Source organism: Podarcis gaigeae, assembly GCF_964106915.1.
Source record: "Podarcis gaigeae genome assembly, chromosome: 18".
Lineage (NCBI taxonomy): Eukaryota > Metazoa > Chordata > Lepidosauria > Squamata > Lacertidae > Podarcis > Podarcis gaigeae.
The window spans coordinates 1,157,086-1,175,239 of NC_139696.1; the positions used below are offsets into that span (position 1 = coordinate 1,157,086).

Here is an 18,154-nt window from a genome sequence, read left to right on the forward strand (position 1 = left end):
AATCCGTTCCAGAAATTCCGTTCCAAAACCAAAGCGTTCCAAAACCAAGGCACGCTTTCCCATAGAAAGCAATGCAAAAGGGATCAATCCGTTCCAGACTTTTAAAAACAACCCCTAAAACAGCCATTTAACATGGATTTTACTATCTAACGAGACCATGGATCCATAAAATGAAAGCAATAAACAATGTACTGCAGTCACACAATCCATCCATCAGTAGCTGAACTGGGTTCCACGCAATCACAAAAACAAAACGGAAAAGCTGCAGAAAATGAGAAAGCAAAATAAATAGCAACAACAGACAGACCTCAGTGTAACACTCAAAACGAAGCACGTTCGGCTTCCGAAAAAAGTTTGCAAATTGGAACACTTACTTCTGGGTTTGCAGTGTTTGGGTTCCAAGGCGTCTGAGTACCAAGGTACCACTGAAATTCCATTACTGTACCTGATAAATGTATCCATGCAATAACTCCTGCCTCATAAAGAGAGAGGGGATGTGATAAACTCTAAGATTGTCCTTGAAAAGCACATGGAAACTTTGCCCGGACCACAAGAAGGCCTGTTCTTTTGTGCAAAGAAACAAAATAAGTCTTCTCCCCTCTTTCTTTTACACCTAGTCTGGGGTCTTCTGTAGCTCTGGGTCACAGAGGACATTCACCTCTTCTGCCAAAGTCCCTTCTCTCCCCAAATGCAGAAATGGACTGTTCCAACTTCCTTCTGTTTTGAGCATATCTTCACTAGAGGTCAAATCCATGCCGCGAAACTTTAACGCATGTGGCATCACCCAAACCGTCCTGGGAACTGTTTCTTGTTACGGGTGTGGGAACTGTGAAGGGGCGAACTACGGTTCCCGGGGTCCTTTGTGGGACGCTGTGTGCTTTGGACATGCTTAGAGTGCAGGGCTGGGTTTAGGTTTGATGTGGCCCTCAGCTACTGAAGGTAACAGGGCCCTTTATATGTCCAGCTGTCCTTTGTCAACAACAAATTGCCGCTGTTCTTTTGTGTTGAATACCATCAAAAAAAACGAAGGTCATGGCCACTGGTCCCATCCCCTCCTGGCAAACAGAAGGGGAAGAAATGGAGGCAGTGACAGATTTTACTTTCTTGGGCTCCAGGATCACTGCAGATGGTGACAGCAGTCACAAAATTAAAAGACGCCTGCTTCTTGGGAGAAAGGCGATGGCAAACCTAGACAGCATCTTAAAAAGCAGAGACCACCTTGCCAACAAAGGTCCCTATAGTTCAAGCTATGGTTTTCCCAGTAGTGATGTATGGAAGTGAGAGCTGGACCATCAAGAAAGCTAATCGCCAAAGAATGGATGCTTTGAATTATGGTGCTGGAGGAGACTCTTGAGAGTCCCATGGACTGCAAGAAGATCAAACCTCTCCATTCTGACGGAAATCAGCCCTGAGTGCTCACTGGAAGGACAGATCCGGAAGCTGAGGCTCCAGTACTTTGGCCACCTCAGGAGAAGAGAAGACTCCCTGGAAAAGACCCCGATGTTGGGGAAGATGGAGGGCGCAAGGAGAAGGGGACGACAGAGGACGAGATGGTGGGACAGTGTTCTCAAAGCCACAAACATGAGTCTGACCAAACTGCAGGAGGCAATGGAAGACAGGAGTGCCTGGCGTGCTCTGGTCCATGGGGTCACGAAGAGGCGGAGACCACTAAACAACTAAACAACAACAAACTGTATTTTTCACTCCATAAGACGCACCTGACCACAAGACACACCTAGTTTTTAGAGGGGGAATGCAAGAATTTTTATTTTATTTTAAGGGAGCGCTGTATGCACCCCAGGCTCTGCTCAGCGCTCCCTTTCACGAGCCGTGTGGAGTGTGTGTGTGTGGCACTTGCAGGCTTTTCCCCAGGAGGGCGGGCTTTTCTACGAGGTGAGAGAAGGACAGCTTACAAGCCAGGGCACACTGGCAATTTCTGCTACGTGCCAGTTTGTGCCACTCGCTTCAACAAGTCCTTCAGGAAGTCATTACAGTATTAATTGCGGGAGGCTGAAGTGGTTTGGCTATTTTTGTTTTGTTTGGTTAGCAATCACTGTAAATGGAAACCACGAGTTAATAAAGTTATCGCCTTGTGCCATTTTTCAGGGACGGCTCAGCCGTTCTGATAACATTAATTCCCACACTTTCACCAGCCAGCCTTGGGGGTGAGGTCTGCCTGGGATTTTCACGTTTCCGACGACTTCTGTTTCAGAGGCCATAGCTAAAAATACTACTATGCGAAGGAGAGAGGCATTTAAATTTAGGGAAGCTTTCTAATGTTTGATGCATTACTGTATTTTAAGATTTTGTTGGAAGCCGCCCAGAGTTCCGGTACTTCAGGGTTTCAGCAGGTCCATAAATGCAGCCTGAACCATCTGTAACCTGAGGTATGACTGTAGTAAACACAGGTCAATAGAAGACATTTTCGCTGCAAGACTTGAACTCGAGCCGATTTCATTGACAGCAGCAGATCAAAGCAAGAAACATTCGCTCAAAGCGCACAAATACATGGTTTTTATTGTTTTGAAAAGAAGCAAATTTGAAAACTTGACATACAACCTACGGAGTTGGATTGGAGAACTTGATTTTTTTGCTCTGTCCGGAAGCCGCTGAGAAAGGAGGAGGAGGAGGAAGGAAGGAAGGAAGGAGAAAGGAGGAGGAGAAAGGAGGAGGAAAGAAGGAAGGAAGGGGCTCAATAAATGCTGAGGTTTCGCTGGTCCGAACTGCATGGATCCAGTAGACAAGGAAACGACAGCTGGTTAGAAGGGATAACTTGCACCCTCTGCTATTCCGCAGAGGTTGACTCCTTTCTGCATTTTCATGTAGCCATGTTCACCCCAAGCCGAGCCCCAGCTGCGGGAGGGAAATAGAAATTGAGAGATGGTGAGAGCCTCTTCATCAGGGGCCAGCAAACTTTTTCAGCAGGGGGCCGGTCCGCTGTCCCCCAGACCTTGCGGGGAGCCTCAAGCCCCTCTTTCTCACCTGTTCTTTAGGATCCAGTAGTCAACCAGTCTCTGGCCTTGATGTCTCTCGAACCCATAGCCAACGGCCAGCATCGCATGGTCTAGGTGGTCCCCGCATTGGCGGTTATTGTAGATTCCTGGCAGAGGAGGAAAAACAGAGAACATGGCTCTGGCACGTTGTGGAACAAGCGTCTATTCCAGCAGGGAGGGAACTGCCAGAAGGCCCTCGGGAGATGGACCCCGGTGTCCGGGGTGGAAACGCTCCTTCAGGTCTACTGGGCTGAGGCCATTTAGGGCTTTCAAGGTCAGCACCAACACTTTGAATTGTGTTTGGAAACGTCTTGGGAGCCGATGTGAGCCTTTCAGGACCGGTGTTATATGGTCTCGGTGGCTGCTCCCAGTCCCCAGTCTGGCTGCCACATTCTGGATTAGTTGTAGTTTCCGGGTCACCTTCAAAGGCAGCCCCATGTAGAACGCATGGCAGTAGTCCAAGCGGGAGATAACCAGAGCATGCACCACTCTGGCGACACAGTCTGCGGGCAGGGAGGGTCTCATCCTGCATATCAGATGGAGCTGGGAGACAGCCGCTCTGGACACAGAATTGACCTGCGCCTCCATGGACAGCTGGGAGTCCAAAATGACCCCTAGGCTGCGGACCTGGTCCTTCAGGGGCCCAGTTGCCCCATTCAGGACCAGGGAGTCCCCCACACCCACCCGCCCCCTGTCCCCCCAAAACAGTCCTTCTGTCTTGTCAGGATTCAACCTCAATCTGTTAGCCGCCATCCATCCTCCAACCCTCTCCAGACACGCACACAGGACCTTCACCACCTTCATTGGTTCTGATTCAAAAGAGAACTGGAGGAAATTCCCTTTGTGTGGCTGTAGTTGGCCGGAATATACAATATCCCCCAAAATCTCCTGCATTGATGACTACTCTGCTTCCAAAGCTACCCAGTAGTTTACTTCTCCATTGCAGCAACAAGAGTCTCATCGTTTCCCAAAGGGCACCTTACCGTGACTGTAAAACTGGAAGTCAAAAGCGTTTACTCCAACAGAAACCGGGCCCTCAAACGCCACCGCTTTTTCCAGAACCTTCTCATTCCCTGCTGGAATGTTTACGTAGCCCTTGCATCTTGCTGCAATGTCCCATTTCTTGAAACGACAGGTTCCGTTCTGCAAACAGACAACGAAAAAAGGCTTAAACTCTTTTTAAAATTGGGAACGTTCTCTGTCCGAATGGCGCAGGAGAGATAGAAAAAGGATCCTTGCAATGTAGGAACCTATTGCCCAGAGGTCAAGGCAGTGATGATACATTGGGCTAGAGATTTGGGGTATAATATCCAACTTTCATCTTGGGAAAAGTGATGGAAAGAGGAAAGGAAATTGAGTGCCTGCTGTTCGCTGAAAGAAAACTATAGGAAAATGAAGTGTCGTTGGTATCTAACACCGAGTAGAATTGCAGAAATGTAAAAAACGAGTTCAAATCAGCGCTGGAATCTCACTTCTTATACAATCTTTTTGGACTTCCACCAGCCCTTCTGATGATCCTCCATTCTTATCACTTATTCTGCATTTCTTAGATTCCTATTGCCTTTAACTATCTTAACTAACAGTCCCCCTCATTACCTTTTTTTTTTTTTGCAATATTTCAAATAGTCCACCTTACAAAACTTCTCGCAAATCTACAACCGTTTTCGGTTTTCAAACGTCTCAGAAGCCTTCTGGAACGGGTTACGTTCAAAAACCGAGGTTCCGCCATATACGGTTCAACCGTGAACATGCACGACTGTTTCATTGGGACGTGGCTTTAGGACAGAAACGAGGAAAACAGGAAGGAAGGGGAGCAGAAAGGAAAGGTGAAAGAAATAAGGTTTTCTTTAACCTTGCGCCCGTGACTACAAAAATGGCAGGCCTTGCCTGTGTTATTTACCTCCACCTCATAGGGATAGGTGTGCTCCGAGTTGATGCCGTTTTGCTTCACGTATTCAAAGGCTTTGGTCGGCAAGCCTCCGTGGCAGCCTTCGTTTCCCTCTTTCCTGGAGCAGTCCACGAGGTTTTGCTCGCTCAGAGACACCAGCTGCTTCGTCTTTTTGAAGTGCAGGGCTTCCAGCGCTCCCGTGGCACTGAACGCCCAGCAGCTGCCACAATGGCCCTGCAAGGAAATAAACAGAGAGGGACCGTTGGGTGTCAAATGCGGATGTTGAAAATGAAATGCCACCATTTCCAGAAGGAGGTCTTGGGGGTGGGAGTGGGGAGGGCAGTATGAACGCACAAATGAATCTTCATTTGCGTCATCGCAATAGAACAACAATACGCTATACAAAGAATAGAAATGAAAAGTCAGTTGTATAAAATACATTTTAGGGCTTTGAATCAACGGTCAAATAGTGAATCTTATTCTGATTGCCCCAAGTCTTGTCAAGTTCTGACGAAAAGAAGATTATACATACAGTTGCCTTGCGAGTTGAACGTTTTGGCTCCCGAACGCCACAAACCCAGAAGTGAGTGTTCTGGTTTGCAAATTTTCTTGGGAAACCTGAACATCCAGCACGGCTTCTGATTGGCTGCAGGAACTCCCTGCAGCCAATCAGAAGCCGTGCCTTGGTTTCCAAACATTTTGGAAGTCAGACAGACTTCCGGAACGGATTCCGTTGGACTTCCGAGGTACAACTGTAATAGATATATATATATATGTATGCCAATAAAGGGGCAGGGGAAGCTGCAGACATTTCTACTTTTGAAAACCAATCCATCAAACTTTAGAAACAAGCAAATAAACACATCAGAGTAGCAAACAGCATATTTCTGACTTGGACACCTGAATCTTCACCTGTGGCCTTCAACCCACCTGGTCTTTCACTGGGGTCACGTAACCTTTTGTGCGCCAGTCCACAAAATCGGGAGACTGCCGTTGAGAGAGTTTTCTGAAGAACTCTGCGTTGTCGTTGCGTCGTCCGGTCTGGTTAAAGCTCAATCCGGTCATCTTCTGCTTGAACTCTTCGTCGGTCTGCAGAGGTGACCAAAGTCATCAGCACAAAATCATCAGGAGTTGTGTGTCGTCGTCCCCCGAACTCCTCCTGTGTCACGGATCAAGCAATGAGCCCATCAAGCCCTTAGGGGACATGTTGCCTGGCTGTGCTGGAAGTTTTGGGGTGCAGTCCTAACCCTCGACCCTCTACAGTGAGCAAGAGGTGACATGTGTCAGAGACCAGACTGAGGATTACAGCTCTGGCGAGGAATGATGCCAACCTCTCCCTTTGCCCGCTTCTGACCAGGTTCCTGAAGATGCCCAGGAAAAGTGGAGCAGTATAGATTTAGAGACTTGGTTTGCAGAGGGGCATGGGACGTAGGTGGCGCTGTGGGTTAAGCCACAGAGCCTAGGGCCTGCCGATCAGAAGGTCAGCGGTTCGAATCCCCTTGACGATGGGGTGAGCTCCTGTTGCTCAGTCCCTGCTCCTGCCAACCTAGCAGTTCGAAAGCACGTCAAAGTGCAAGTAGATAAATAGGTACCACTCCAGCGGGAAGGTAAACGGCGTTTCCATGCGCTGCTCTGGTTTGCCAGAAGCGGCTTAGTCCTGCTGGCCACATGACCCGGAAGCTGTAGGTCGACTCCCTCAGCCAATAAAGCGAGATGAACGCCGCAACCCCAGAGTCGGCCATGACTGGACCTAATGGTCAGGGGTCCCTTTACCCTTTACCTTTACCTTTACCTTGCAGAGGGGCATAGTTATGTTATCAGGTTCTGCACTTGGGCAAGAAAAACCAGATGCGCAAATATGAGATGGGGGACACCTGGTTAACTAGCAGGGCATGTGATAAAGGATCTGGGGGTCTCTGTGGGCCACAAGCTCAACGTGACCCAACAGTGTGATGCTCCCAGGACGTTTCTGAGCACAATTCAAAGTGTTGGTGCTGACCTTTAAAGTCCTAAACGGCCCAGTAGACCTGAAGGAGCATCTCCACCCCGGACACCGGGGTCCTCCTCCTGAGGGCCTTCTGGCGGTTCCCTCCCTGCGAGAAGCGAGGTTACAGGGAACCAGCCAGAGGGCTTTCTCAATGGTGGCACCCTCCCTTTGGGACGCCCTCCCATCAGATGTCAAGGAAATAAGCAACTATCTGACCTTTAAGAAGGCATCTGAAAGCAGCCCTGTCTAGGGAAACCCAGTATAAATAATAAAATTACATTATAGAGAACCAGGCAGAAGGCCTTTTCGGTGGTGGCACCCACCCTTCAGATGTCAATAATAATAATAATAATAATAATAATAATAATAATAATAATAATAATTTATTATTTATACCCCGCCCATCTGGCTGGGCCTCCCCAGCCACTCTGGGCGGCTTCCATAGAAACCAAAAATACAGTAAAATCACACGTTAAAAACTTCCCTGAACAGGGCTGCCTTAAGATGTCTTCTGAATGTCAGGTAGTTGTTTATCGCTTTGACATCTGCTGGAAGGGCGTTCCACAGGGCAGGCGCCACCACCGAGAAGGCCCCCTGGAACCGCCAGAAGGCCCTTGGCGCTGGACCTCAGCGTCCGGGCAGAATGATGGAGGTGGAGACGCTCCTTCAGGTATACTGGACTGAGGCCGTTTAGGGCTTTCAAGGTCAGCACCAATACTTTGAACTGTGCTCGGAAACGTACTGGGAGCCAATGTAGGTCTTTCAAGACCGGTGTTATATTATCTCGGCGGCCGTTCCCAGTCCCCAGTCTAGCTGCCACATTCTGGATTAGTTGCAGATTCCGGGTCACCTTCAAAGGTAGCCCCACGTAGAGCGCATGGCAGTAGTCCAAGCGGGAGATAACCAGAGCATGCACCACTCTGGCGAGACAGTCCGCAGGCAGGGGGGTCTCATCCTGCGTACCAGATGGAGCTGGTAAACAGCTGCCCTGGACACAGACAACAAACTATCTGACTTTTAGAAGACATCTGAAGGCAGCCCTGTTTAGGGAAGTTTTTAATGCCTGAAGTTCTTATTTTGTTTTTAGTGCTCTGTTGGGAACTGCCCAGAGTGGCTGGGTAGAAATATAATAATAATAATAATGATGATGATGATGATGCAGGAGCAGCAGCAAAAAAAGCTAATGGTATTCTAGGCTGCATCAACAGAAGTATAGGGTCCAGATCCAGGGAAATCCTAGTCCCTGAGAGAGTGGAGATGTTTAGAAGTCGACTGATTGAAATCTGGAGCAGAAGACAGGCAGAATGTCAGAGTTTGGGCACAGCCAGTTTGGGCCGAGGGAGAATTAGCCGCCCGCAGATCCCACGATATGCGTTTGCTTACCCAGTCCCCAAACCGGTTCATTGCCAGCCTGTAAGTGTGTTTTCCCTGGGCAGCCTCGCGGTTGTGCTGTTCAATCTTTTTCAGGTTGCTCTCCCACAAACTCCTGCGGAGATCCTCTTCGCCCTGGCGAGAAGACGAAATTGTTAAGGCTGCACATCATATACGACCCCCCGCCGGGGGTGTGTGTGTTAGTAAAACAAACCATCTAATTTGTCAGCGCCTAAATGATATCGAGCGTCGGAACAACTTGGCCACAATCAGGAGATTTTGCCCATGGCGTGACTATTTTCCACCTTCCCCTTTCGACTCTCTGGCACCCTCTCTGCATAACCGGGCAATTCCAAAATACAGACGCGCTTTGACTCTCGCAAGATTGAATGTCTTGCCCTCGGCTGGACTTGAGGGACGATGCCAACAGACGCCACACGAAAAACGTCCCTGTGGAGATGGCCGTCCCGAATCGGTGGCACATGCCCTTCTGGCTTGCCCTCTTGATAAAGACTTGAGGAATGAGATTATCACCCCCTTTTATTGCCCATTCCGAGTCGCCCAGCCACTGCCCCAGGGTCCTTTCTCCTGGCAGATCAAGATGGGGGGGGGGGAGAGAAAGAGATGGAGAAGAGAGAGAGAGAGTAAGACAGAGAAAGAGAGGGAGAGAAAGAGAGAGAGAGAGGAAGAGAGAGAGAGAGAGAGAGAGAGAAAGAGAAAGTGAGAAAGAGAGTGAAGGAGAGAGAGAGAGAGAGAGAGAGAGAGAGGGAGGAGGAAAGAAAAGAGAGACACAGAGAGAGAGAGAGAGAGAGAGAGAGAGAGAAAGAAAGAAAGAAAGAAAGAAAGAAAGAAAGAAAGAAAGAAAGAAAGAAAGTGTCCTTTCTCTTGGCAGATCCAGATGAGCAGGTGACAGCAAAGGTGGCAAGGTTTTTAGCTGGGACAATCAGAATTTGCTATGGCTGGCGGCTGATGCAAATCAAGATTCATTCATTCATTCACCCCCCTCCCCGGCTTGAAAGCCACCACCAGTTGGCCACTGGAACTGGGCGCCAGGAAATGGCCAGGATATGTCTGCGCTGGGATGCAGTAGGACTGGAGAAGCGAGTGCCTCTGAGCATGCACAGTTTTTTGCGACCTCGAGCCCGCCTTGTGTTAGAAGGCAGAGAGTTCCCTTTGAGCCCCCTTTCCTGACTAATGCAAAGGGCATCTTTCTGCGCTCCCTATAGATCCCAGAGCGATCGCCTTGTTGAAGCCAGCGAGACTTTTGGGACTCCAAAATTTCAAATCCGGTGCAAAAACTTAGTTACCATAACGTGGTTCCCAAAATGGCACTCTGCATACGCTCTGGAGAACACGGCTCAGGTTGCATAAGTTTTGACACAGAAGCAGGGAGCAAAACTCACCTTGGCATATATTCTCGGATGGGTTCTTTGCCAGAGATTCCAGGCATTGTCGAGGGCAGGATCCTGCGCTGCGATGAGGGGTGTCAGGAAGACCAGCCCGGTCAGGGCCACCACCCACAGGTGAAGCATCTCTACCTAGGAGACCAAAGTGTCGACACTCAATATTTTCTCCCCCCCCCCCGTAGGACTCATTCATCTTTACAGCGAGAAAAGTCGAAAGTCAGTTTGTCTCCTCTAGAATCATCCCTGTCGATTTCACTTATTTTGCTAAGAGGCCGCTGGAATTTCTTGTGGCAAGGAGTTCCACAGTTGGTTTGTGCATTTAAGGAGAAGGAATTCTTCCACTCCATTTGCCTAATGATTTCCGCTTATAGCATGCGGACAACTGGGGCGATATTCATTTCGCCTCTTTTCAACCTCCTCTTTTGAAACAGCCGGTTCTGAATAACGGAAACAAATTCTGCCTCTGTGGCAGAATTGGGCTCGTCGTTTCAAACGCCGGCATCAAAATTCAGCATGGCCCCACTCCCCTGCTTAAAGGCTTGTTTCTGAGCCTTTTAATGCTTTAATGTTGTATTTTAATCTTGTTTTTTAAGTTGTATTTTAATCAACTTGTTTTTATTATTGGTTGTTAGCCACCCTGAGCCTGGTCTTGGCTGCGGAGGGCGGAGTATAAATAAATTTTATTATTATTATTATTATTAACCAATGAAAACAAAACCCACCACTTGGGATACAAATGCTAATATTTTATATGAAGTATTTGCCTAACGCGCTCCAGAGACTGTCTGATATCAACAGGGGGAGAGTCTTTTTTCACAGGAAGAGGATCATTTCAATTTTAACCTCGTCCCAGATAACCGCCCCCCCTTGAATCAATGCCCCATGTACTTTATCTGCTTGTTTCCTTCTTAGTTGGTTGATAAAAATATCATGTGGCAGGGAGTTTCGCAGGAGGGGCTTAAATGAGACCCTCCTTCCGCCTTTTTTCAACTCCCTATTTTGAAACGACTGATTCTGAATAATTAAATTGGAACGTCTCCACCCAGAACTCAGCTCCTCGCTTCAAATGCTGGCATCAGAAGTCAGCGTCACCCCACTCACCTGCTTAAAGGGTCATGTCTGAGTGAACAAAAATGAAAATTACCCCTTGGGATATTTGAAGAAATGCTATTGTTGGAAGACAAAGTCTTTGCCAAATGAACACCCAGGGAGAGACTGATGTCAAAAGGGTGAGAATCTTTTAACCGCATCCCAGATACCCCACCAATATTTTTTTCTCGTGTTCCCAAACTCTCTCCAATATGGCTTTCAGTTCCCCAAAATGCAACATACCTCTCTTCCCGCCAAAAGGGTCTTGTCCGTCTGTCCTTGTCTGTCTGTCCTTGTCTTGTTTCTCTCTGTAGTAAGGAGCATCTCTGGTCCTCTTTTTATAGGTGAGACTGCACTCAACATCCTGTCCACAATTCCTTGTGACTTTCTTGCCTCATCGATTCTGCAGAAGTCCAGAAAACCCATGAATCTGAGTCCTGGGTTCTGGGTTCATCTTTCCAAACTCTCAGATTGCACAACTTTTCTAAAGAAATAACGTTTTTTGGGGTGGGGCAAAAATCGGTTCGATTTTTTTCTGTTGCCGTTATTTGCAAAATATCCTTTCAGCCTATTTTTTTTTTAAAAAAACATTTTTATTCATTTCCCATTTAATCATATATAATCACATCATTATTTCCACTTTACCTCTTTGGCCCTTTAGAGCCTGTTGACTTTCTTCCCTCCCACGTCTTGGCTTGCAAAACTAACCTTTATATCACATGTTCTAGTAGCAGGTAGTTCCCCAGACTTGCTTGCCTGAACTGAAGTTCAATACGGATAAGACCGAGAGGGGTCAGCAAACTTTTTCAGCAGGGGGCCGGTCCACTGTCCCTCAGACCTTGTGGGGGGCCGGACTATATTTTGAAGAAGAAGAAAAATGAATGAATTCCTATGCCCCACAAATAACCCAGAGATGCATTTGTAATAAAAGCACACATTCTACTCATGTAAAAACATGCTGATTCCCAGACTGTCTGGATTGAGAAGGCGATTGGGCCGGATTTGGCCCCCGGGCCTTAGGTTGCCTACCCATGAGGTAGATAGTTAAGAGCTTAGGTGGCTTCAGCAGCAGGTGTTGGGCGCCCCCCAGAATTCAGCGCCCGGGTGCCTTGCACCCCCGGGTAAAGAGGGCCCTGGCTGGAAGTCCCTCATCTGAATCTCTCCCTTCATTCTCAACTTCTGTGTTTCTTTACTTAGCCATTCATGTTTGGCCCAGAGCCCCCGCAAGGAGCTCACGGCATCCCAAGACCCTCCCCAGATGCTCACAACAACAACCCTGCAATGTAGACTCAGCAGAGATCAGGAATTTACATTTCAAGAAGGATATGGATGCAGATAGTGATGTATGGAAGTGAGAGCTGGACCATCAAGAAGGCTGATCGCCGAAGAATGGATGCTTTTGAATTCTGGTGCTGGAGGAGACTCTTGAGAGTCCCATGGACTGCAAGGAGATCAAACCTCTCCATTCGGAAGGAAATCAGCCCTGAGTGCTCACTGGAAGGACAGATCCTGAAGCTGAGGCTCCAAGACTTTGGCCACCTCAGGAGAAGAGAAGACTCCCTGGAAAAGACCCTGATGTTGGGAAAGATGGAGGGCACAAGGAGAAGGGGACGACGGAGGACGAGATGGTGGGACAGTGTTCTCGAAGCGACCAGCATGAGTTTGACCAAACTGGGGGAGGCAGTGGAAGACAGGAGGGCCTGGCGTGCTCTGGTCCAGGGGGTCACGAAGAGTCGGACACCACTAAACAACAACAAATGGATGCAGATCATTGCGTCCTGGCGTCCAAACAACGCTTATTTTTCTGCGAAGCACTCCAGTCCCTCAGAGTGGAGTAACCCATTTCCTCTTGCCTCAAGCCACAAACAACAATTTTGTCAGTCCTTGTGGTCTGTATTGTCGTTTCCCAATTCCGCGCCTGCGTATACAGAGCAGCTGACTCGTGCTAAGGATACGTTAGGCGGACGTTCTTCCCCTTGTTTTTCTCTGCTCAATCCCAAAATGGGTGCATCAGATCTCAAAGCCCTCGGCTACTTTCCTGCCTGGCAGCCAGGTGTTGCTCACCTGGCACCCTCTGGGCAGTCTGCGCTACAACTCCCAGCTGTTACAGCCAGCGCCTGCTTAGTGAAATTCCCAGGACGGGTCCCAGGATGGATGTTGTGGAAATGGCAGAAAATTTTATCGATAGGGTAGAGGAGAGTAAATGTGGATTACAGTTTGCCCTTGTTTGTGCATTTGTTTGTACACATAGCTGGGATGGAGAGGTAAAGGTAGAAGGGAAAGGGACCCCTGACCATTAGGTCCAGTCGTGGCCGACTCTGGGGTTGTGGTGCTCATCTCGCTTTACTGGCCGAGGGAGCCGGGGTCCAGTTTCCGGGTCATGTGGCCAGCAGGACTAAGCCGCTTCATGGAAATGGCATTTACCTTCCCGCCGGAGTGGTACCTATTTATCTACTTTGACATGCTTTTGAACTGCTAGGTGGGCAGGAGCAGGGACTGAGCAACGGGAGCTCACCCCGTCATTGCGGGGATTCGAACCGCCGACCTTCTGATCGGCAAATCCTAGGCTCTGTGGTTTAACCCACAGTGCCACCTGCGTCCCTCCTGGATGGAGTTCTCCTGGGATGGAGAACTCCACTGCAAAATTCAAAACGGTGCAAATTTCAAAAGACGGTTGTGCTTTCGTTTCTGTATTGTTTTGGAGCGTAGGTCGGTTCACATTTTAAAACGCAGAACAAATTGAATTTCTAATCTGGAAAATGCAGACCTCACTGAATTCCACCGCCACGTCCCTGCTTCTGAGTCAACCTGCGTTGGGCCGCACCGTTAAATCCCTGATCCTGCGTTTTCAACCTTTGCAGACTACAATGGGACCTCGAAAACAAAACAAAAGCAAACACACCTGCTTATATTCCCTTTGCTAATTAATTCATTTCATTGTTATCTGACACATTCCCTCCCTTATATCTCCAAATCTATGCTTCTGTTTTAAAATCTCCAAATCTGTGTTGATTTTTAAAGCACATCCTGTAACTCGAAGGAACTTAAAAAGGAAGTACCGTATCACTATTAAATTTGTATACCTCCCCATACCGCAGGTCTCAGCCACAACAATTGTGTCAGTCCTCGTGGTCTGTATTGTCATTACCCAATTTCACATCTGCGTATACAGAGCAGCTGACTCGTGCTAAGGATACGTTAGGCGGACGTTCTTCCCCTTGTTTTTCTCTCTTCAACCCCAAAATGGGTACATCAGATCTCAAAGCCCTGGGCTACTTTCCTGCCTTGCAGCCAGGCATTGCTAAGCTGGCGCCCTCTGGGCAGTCTGCGCTATAACTCCCAGCAGTTGCAGCCAGCGCCTGCTTAGCGAAATTCCCAAGATTTGATCGCAGGACAGATGTTGCAGAAATGATGGAATATTTTATCTTTTTTTAAAAAAAATCGTTTTTATTTGATTTGACAAACGTCAAGTTGTAACAATGCCAAATATCTCCCCCCCCTCTCTCTCTCTCTCTCTCTCTATCTATCTATCATCTATCTATCATCTATCTATCTATCTATCTATCTATCTATCTATATCTATCTATCTATCTATCTATCTATCTATCTATCTATCTATCTATCTATCTATCTATATCATCTATCATCATCATCTATCTGTCTATCTATCTGAATCTATATGAATTTTTCGACTTCCCACCATCCCCTCCATGGGTCCTATTGTCAACATTTTCTACTATGTATTATTTCATAATCTATATGTTGTATCTCTCCATATTGTCCATAGTGTTTGTTACAATACAAGAGTTACAGAGATCCTGCTAATGTTTTTGTCGGCTTAGCAGGGCCAGATTGAGTTTTGGTGTGGCCCTCAGCTACTGAAGGTAATTTGGCCCTTTATATGTCAAGCTGTCAACAACAAATTGCTGCTGTTTTTTGTGTTGAATATATGCTATATGGACATTTATGGACCTCATAGGTATCCAAAGCACATAGCATTTGCACACAGCAAAATATGTAGTTTATCAAAGTCATTGTTGAACTGAAATACAATTAATAAGAAGTATATTAATAGTGAAATACAATGAAGAAGTAGTAGATTAATAGTTAAATAATCATTAAGCTCTAACTTAAAATGATTTTTGATTCACAACAAGCTTAATAATGCAAACATTGGCATTTGGCAAGGACAAAAGTTCCTTTAGAAACACCGTTTACAAAGACTCATCATCTAGTCTCTGGAAACTTGCTATAACATGAAATAATAAGAGGTGCAAATATATGATGCAAACTACTAAGAATGATAAATAGCAGAATGTAGGCAGCCTATATATAGAAAGGAGCAAACCAGGGATATTTGAGGGAGCAGGCTAGCAGGCGGGGCCCAAGACTCACATCCTTGGAGCCTCCACAACACAAAACACTGTTGCTGGATGTAAGTTTTATTTTATTTGTCTTTTATCTTATATTTTGGAAATGTACACCCAGTTGTTGTTTTTCCCCTTTAAATATTTTTTGGGGCCCCCAAGAGAGTGGGGCCCTAAGCTAGAGCTTGTTTACGTAAATCTGGCACTGTTATACAACCATGCCCCAGTTTTTTCCAAACCATTCATCCTGGACTAAGGGACTTTGTGCGAGCTGCTTTGGTTGCCATTTTTTGATTTAGGCGTTCCATTTCACATCCACCCGAAAAACCATAACTTGACAACAACAGCCCAATCCCCGCAACGAAAACATGTTTTTCCCCCTTCGCCTCTCGCCAAATTGCGGGGAGAACCTAGAATTAAGCAGAGGGCGTTCATTCTTTTCTTTAAAGTTGTTGCAATTCCTCTTCGCTCCTTGGGGGTTTCTAAATACCAATAATAAAGAAAACGAAGAACGCAAGAAAGAATGCCTGTGATTAAAACCAAATAATAATATTCCGAGCTTTTCCTGGAGGGGCTGGGATGGGAAAAATGGCAATTTTGACCACGGTATATTTATCCTATTATCTGAAACCCCTGATGAAATTGGGCGGTTCGGAAATCAGTTTCTGCAAAAGTGCAATTGCTGTAGGAGAGATAATATTTTTCCGGCTGCAGATAATGTGGTTGATGTTTTTGTGTTGGCTGTTGCTGCAGGACAGCTGTGCGATGCTGAAGATCAGAAGACAATTCATCAGACCTTTGCGACTCCAGGAAAACTGCTACAGCCCAGGTGAGCTCATTGTCGGTGGGAATTTGCCTCTCTTCAGAGCTCTAGTCAGAAAGTTAACCTTTAAACAGTATTTCAGAGAAGGGGACTCCCCCCATTTCATGTAAGTTCTCGGAGAGGCAGAAATTGTGGATTAGCCCAGTATTTTTTAAAAGTGCAATAATAACCTTTATATCCAGTTTTTATTAAATTTTCTGTGTCACAACTCAAAGCACTCCTTTTTACATCCTTAAGATATCAATGACTTCCCTTCTTCTCCTTCCATGGTTCATTTTACACATTTCCCAAAAAACTACAATATTCAGTATTCCATTACTGCATCCATCAAAACTTATTCACACTGTTGAATTTATCTTAAGGCTGCCAGTGTTTTCAGCTGTGCACAATTATCCCAAACAGAAAAGACCCTGGGTATTTTTTGGGAGGGAAAGTACTTTGCAACTGAGAAGAATTGGTCCCTTTTTCGGAGTTTCTAAGCACAAGTTCAGCCCTTTATGATACAGGAAATCATTTTTTTAAAAGTTAAACTCCTATTACACACGATACAATACGATAATCTTTATTGTCATTGTCCCATACAGAACAATGAAATTGAAAAAAGCTACATCAGACATTCAAAAACCCACAAGCCTGCTATCCCAGCTATCCCAACCTGGTTAGCCCCCTAAAAACTCTGATATCCCATAATTGATATCAGATATACTCCCACAGAGACTACCTTACACTGCGTTTAAAATCAAAATCACATTTGAATAGAAACTGTTTCTCAGGCAGCTAGTCCTAGTCTTTATAACCCAGAAGGCAGAAGCTGAAAGAGATAATTTCCGGTGTGCGCACTATCCTGCGCTATCTCTGCCGCTTTCTTATGGCACCAGGAAACATAGATTTGATCCAAGGTGGGAAGACTGCACCCAATTATTCTCTCCGCAGTCTTTACAACCCTGGACAGCATTGTTTTTTCCCTGGCCGTGCAGCTCCCAAACCACACACACAGACCATAAGTTAATACACTCTCAAAAGTACAGTGGTAAAATGCCATCAGCAGGTCCTTTGAGAGACTGCTTTTCCGGAGGATTCTCAGAAAATGTTACTACTCTCGTTGTAGCCCCATGCCCAAGAACTACCAGTATATTCTGGCTTTGGGTTTTGCCATCCAGGAACTCAACAGGGACTTGGTGCTTTTGCCCAACACCACTCTGGGCTTTCGTATCTACCAGGAAAGCAGTTTTGCAAACAAGCCCACGGAAACCAGCCTTGCCCTCATCTCCACGCGGAGACAAATGGTGCCAAACTACAACTGCGACAAGCAGGACAAGTTGCTGTCTGTCATTGGCAGCCTCGACTCAAAGACGTCGAGGCAGATGGTGTCGATCTTGAGTGCCTTCAAGATCCCACAGGTAAGGAGAGAAATCGACCAGGGTTCTGGGTTCCTATGGCGCAGGGATACAAAATACACACTCTGCAAAGCAACTCCATGTCGTGTGGGCCACCTTTTCTACCAGAAAAAAACAACAATGCTGTCCAGGGTTCTAAAGACTGCGGAGAGAATAACTGGGTGCACTCTTCTTAAAGGGAGGGGACCCCTGACCATTAGGTCCAGTCATGGCCGACTCTGGGGTTGCGGCGCTCATCTCGCTTTACTGTCCGAGGGAGCCGGTGTACAGCTTCTGGGTCATGTGGCCAGCAGGACTGAGCCGCTTCTGGAGAACCAGAGCAGCGCACGGAAACGCCGTTTACCTTCCCGCCGGAGCGGTACCTATTGATCTACTTGCACTTTAACATGCTTTTGAACTGCTAGGTGGGCAGGAGCTGGGACCGAGCAACGGGAGCTCACCCCGTCACGGGGATTCAAACCTCCGACCTTCTGATTGGCAAGCCCTAGGCTCAGTGGTTTAACCCACAGTGCCACCCGTGTCCCGCACTCTCCTTACCTTGGATCAAATCTACGCTTCCAGGTGCCATAAGAAACCTGCAGAAATAGCACGCCCTCGAAATGATCTCTTTCAGCTTCTGCCTCCTGGAAGAAGGTACAGGGTTATAAAGACTAGGACTAGCCTCCTGAGAAACATTATCCAAATGCAATTGGTTTTAAACGCAGTGTAAGGTAGTCTTTATGTGAGTATATTGTATTCACTTATGGGGTATCAGAGTTTTTAGGGGTTTAACCAGGCTGGGATAGCAGGCTTGTGGGTTTTGGAATGACTGATGTAGATTTTTTCAGTTTTGT

The 18,154-nt window shown here is 46.9% G+C and overlaps 1 protein-coding gene across 1 annotated transcript; it reads right to left on the reverse strand.

Moving 5' to 3' along the window:
- Positions 1–2,498: 2,498 nt before the first annotated feature.
- LOC310835707 (procathepsin L-like) lies at positions 2,499–11,073 on the reverse strand. Its single transcript, XM_083720636.1, has 8 exons — positions 10,978–11,073; positions 9,643–9,777; positions 8,252–8,374; positions 5,812–5,970; positions 4,894–5,115; positions 3,977–4,136; positions 2,983–3,100; positions 2,499–2,853 (listed from the first exon to the last, which is right to left on the reverse strand). Exons 1-8 carry the CDS (start codon positions 11,056–11,058, stop codon positions 2,760–2,762), a joined length of 1,092 nt encoding a protein of 363 aa, XP_083576762.1. The 5' UTR covers positions 11,059–11,073; the 3' UTR covers positions 2,499–2,759.
- Between the last annotated feature and the right edge of the window lie 7,081 nt (positions 11,074–18,154).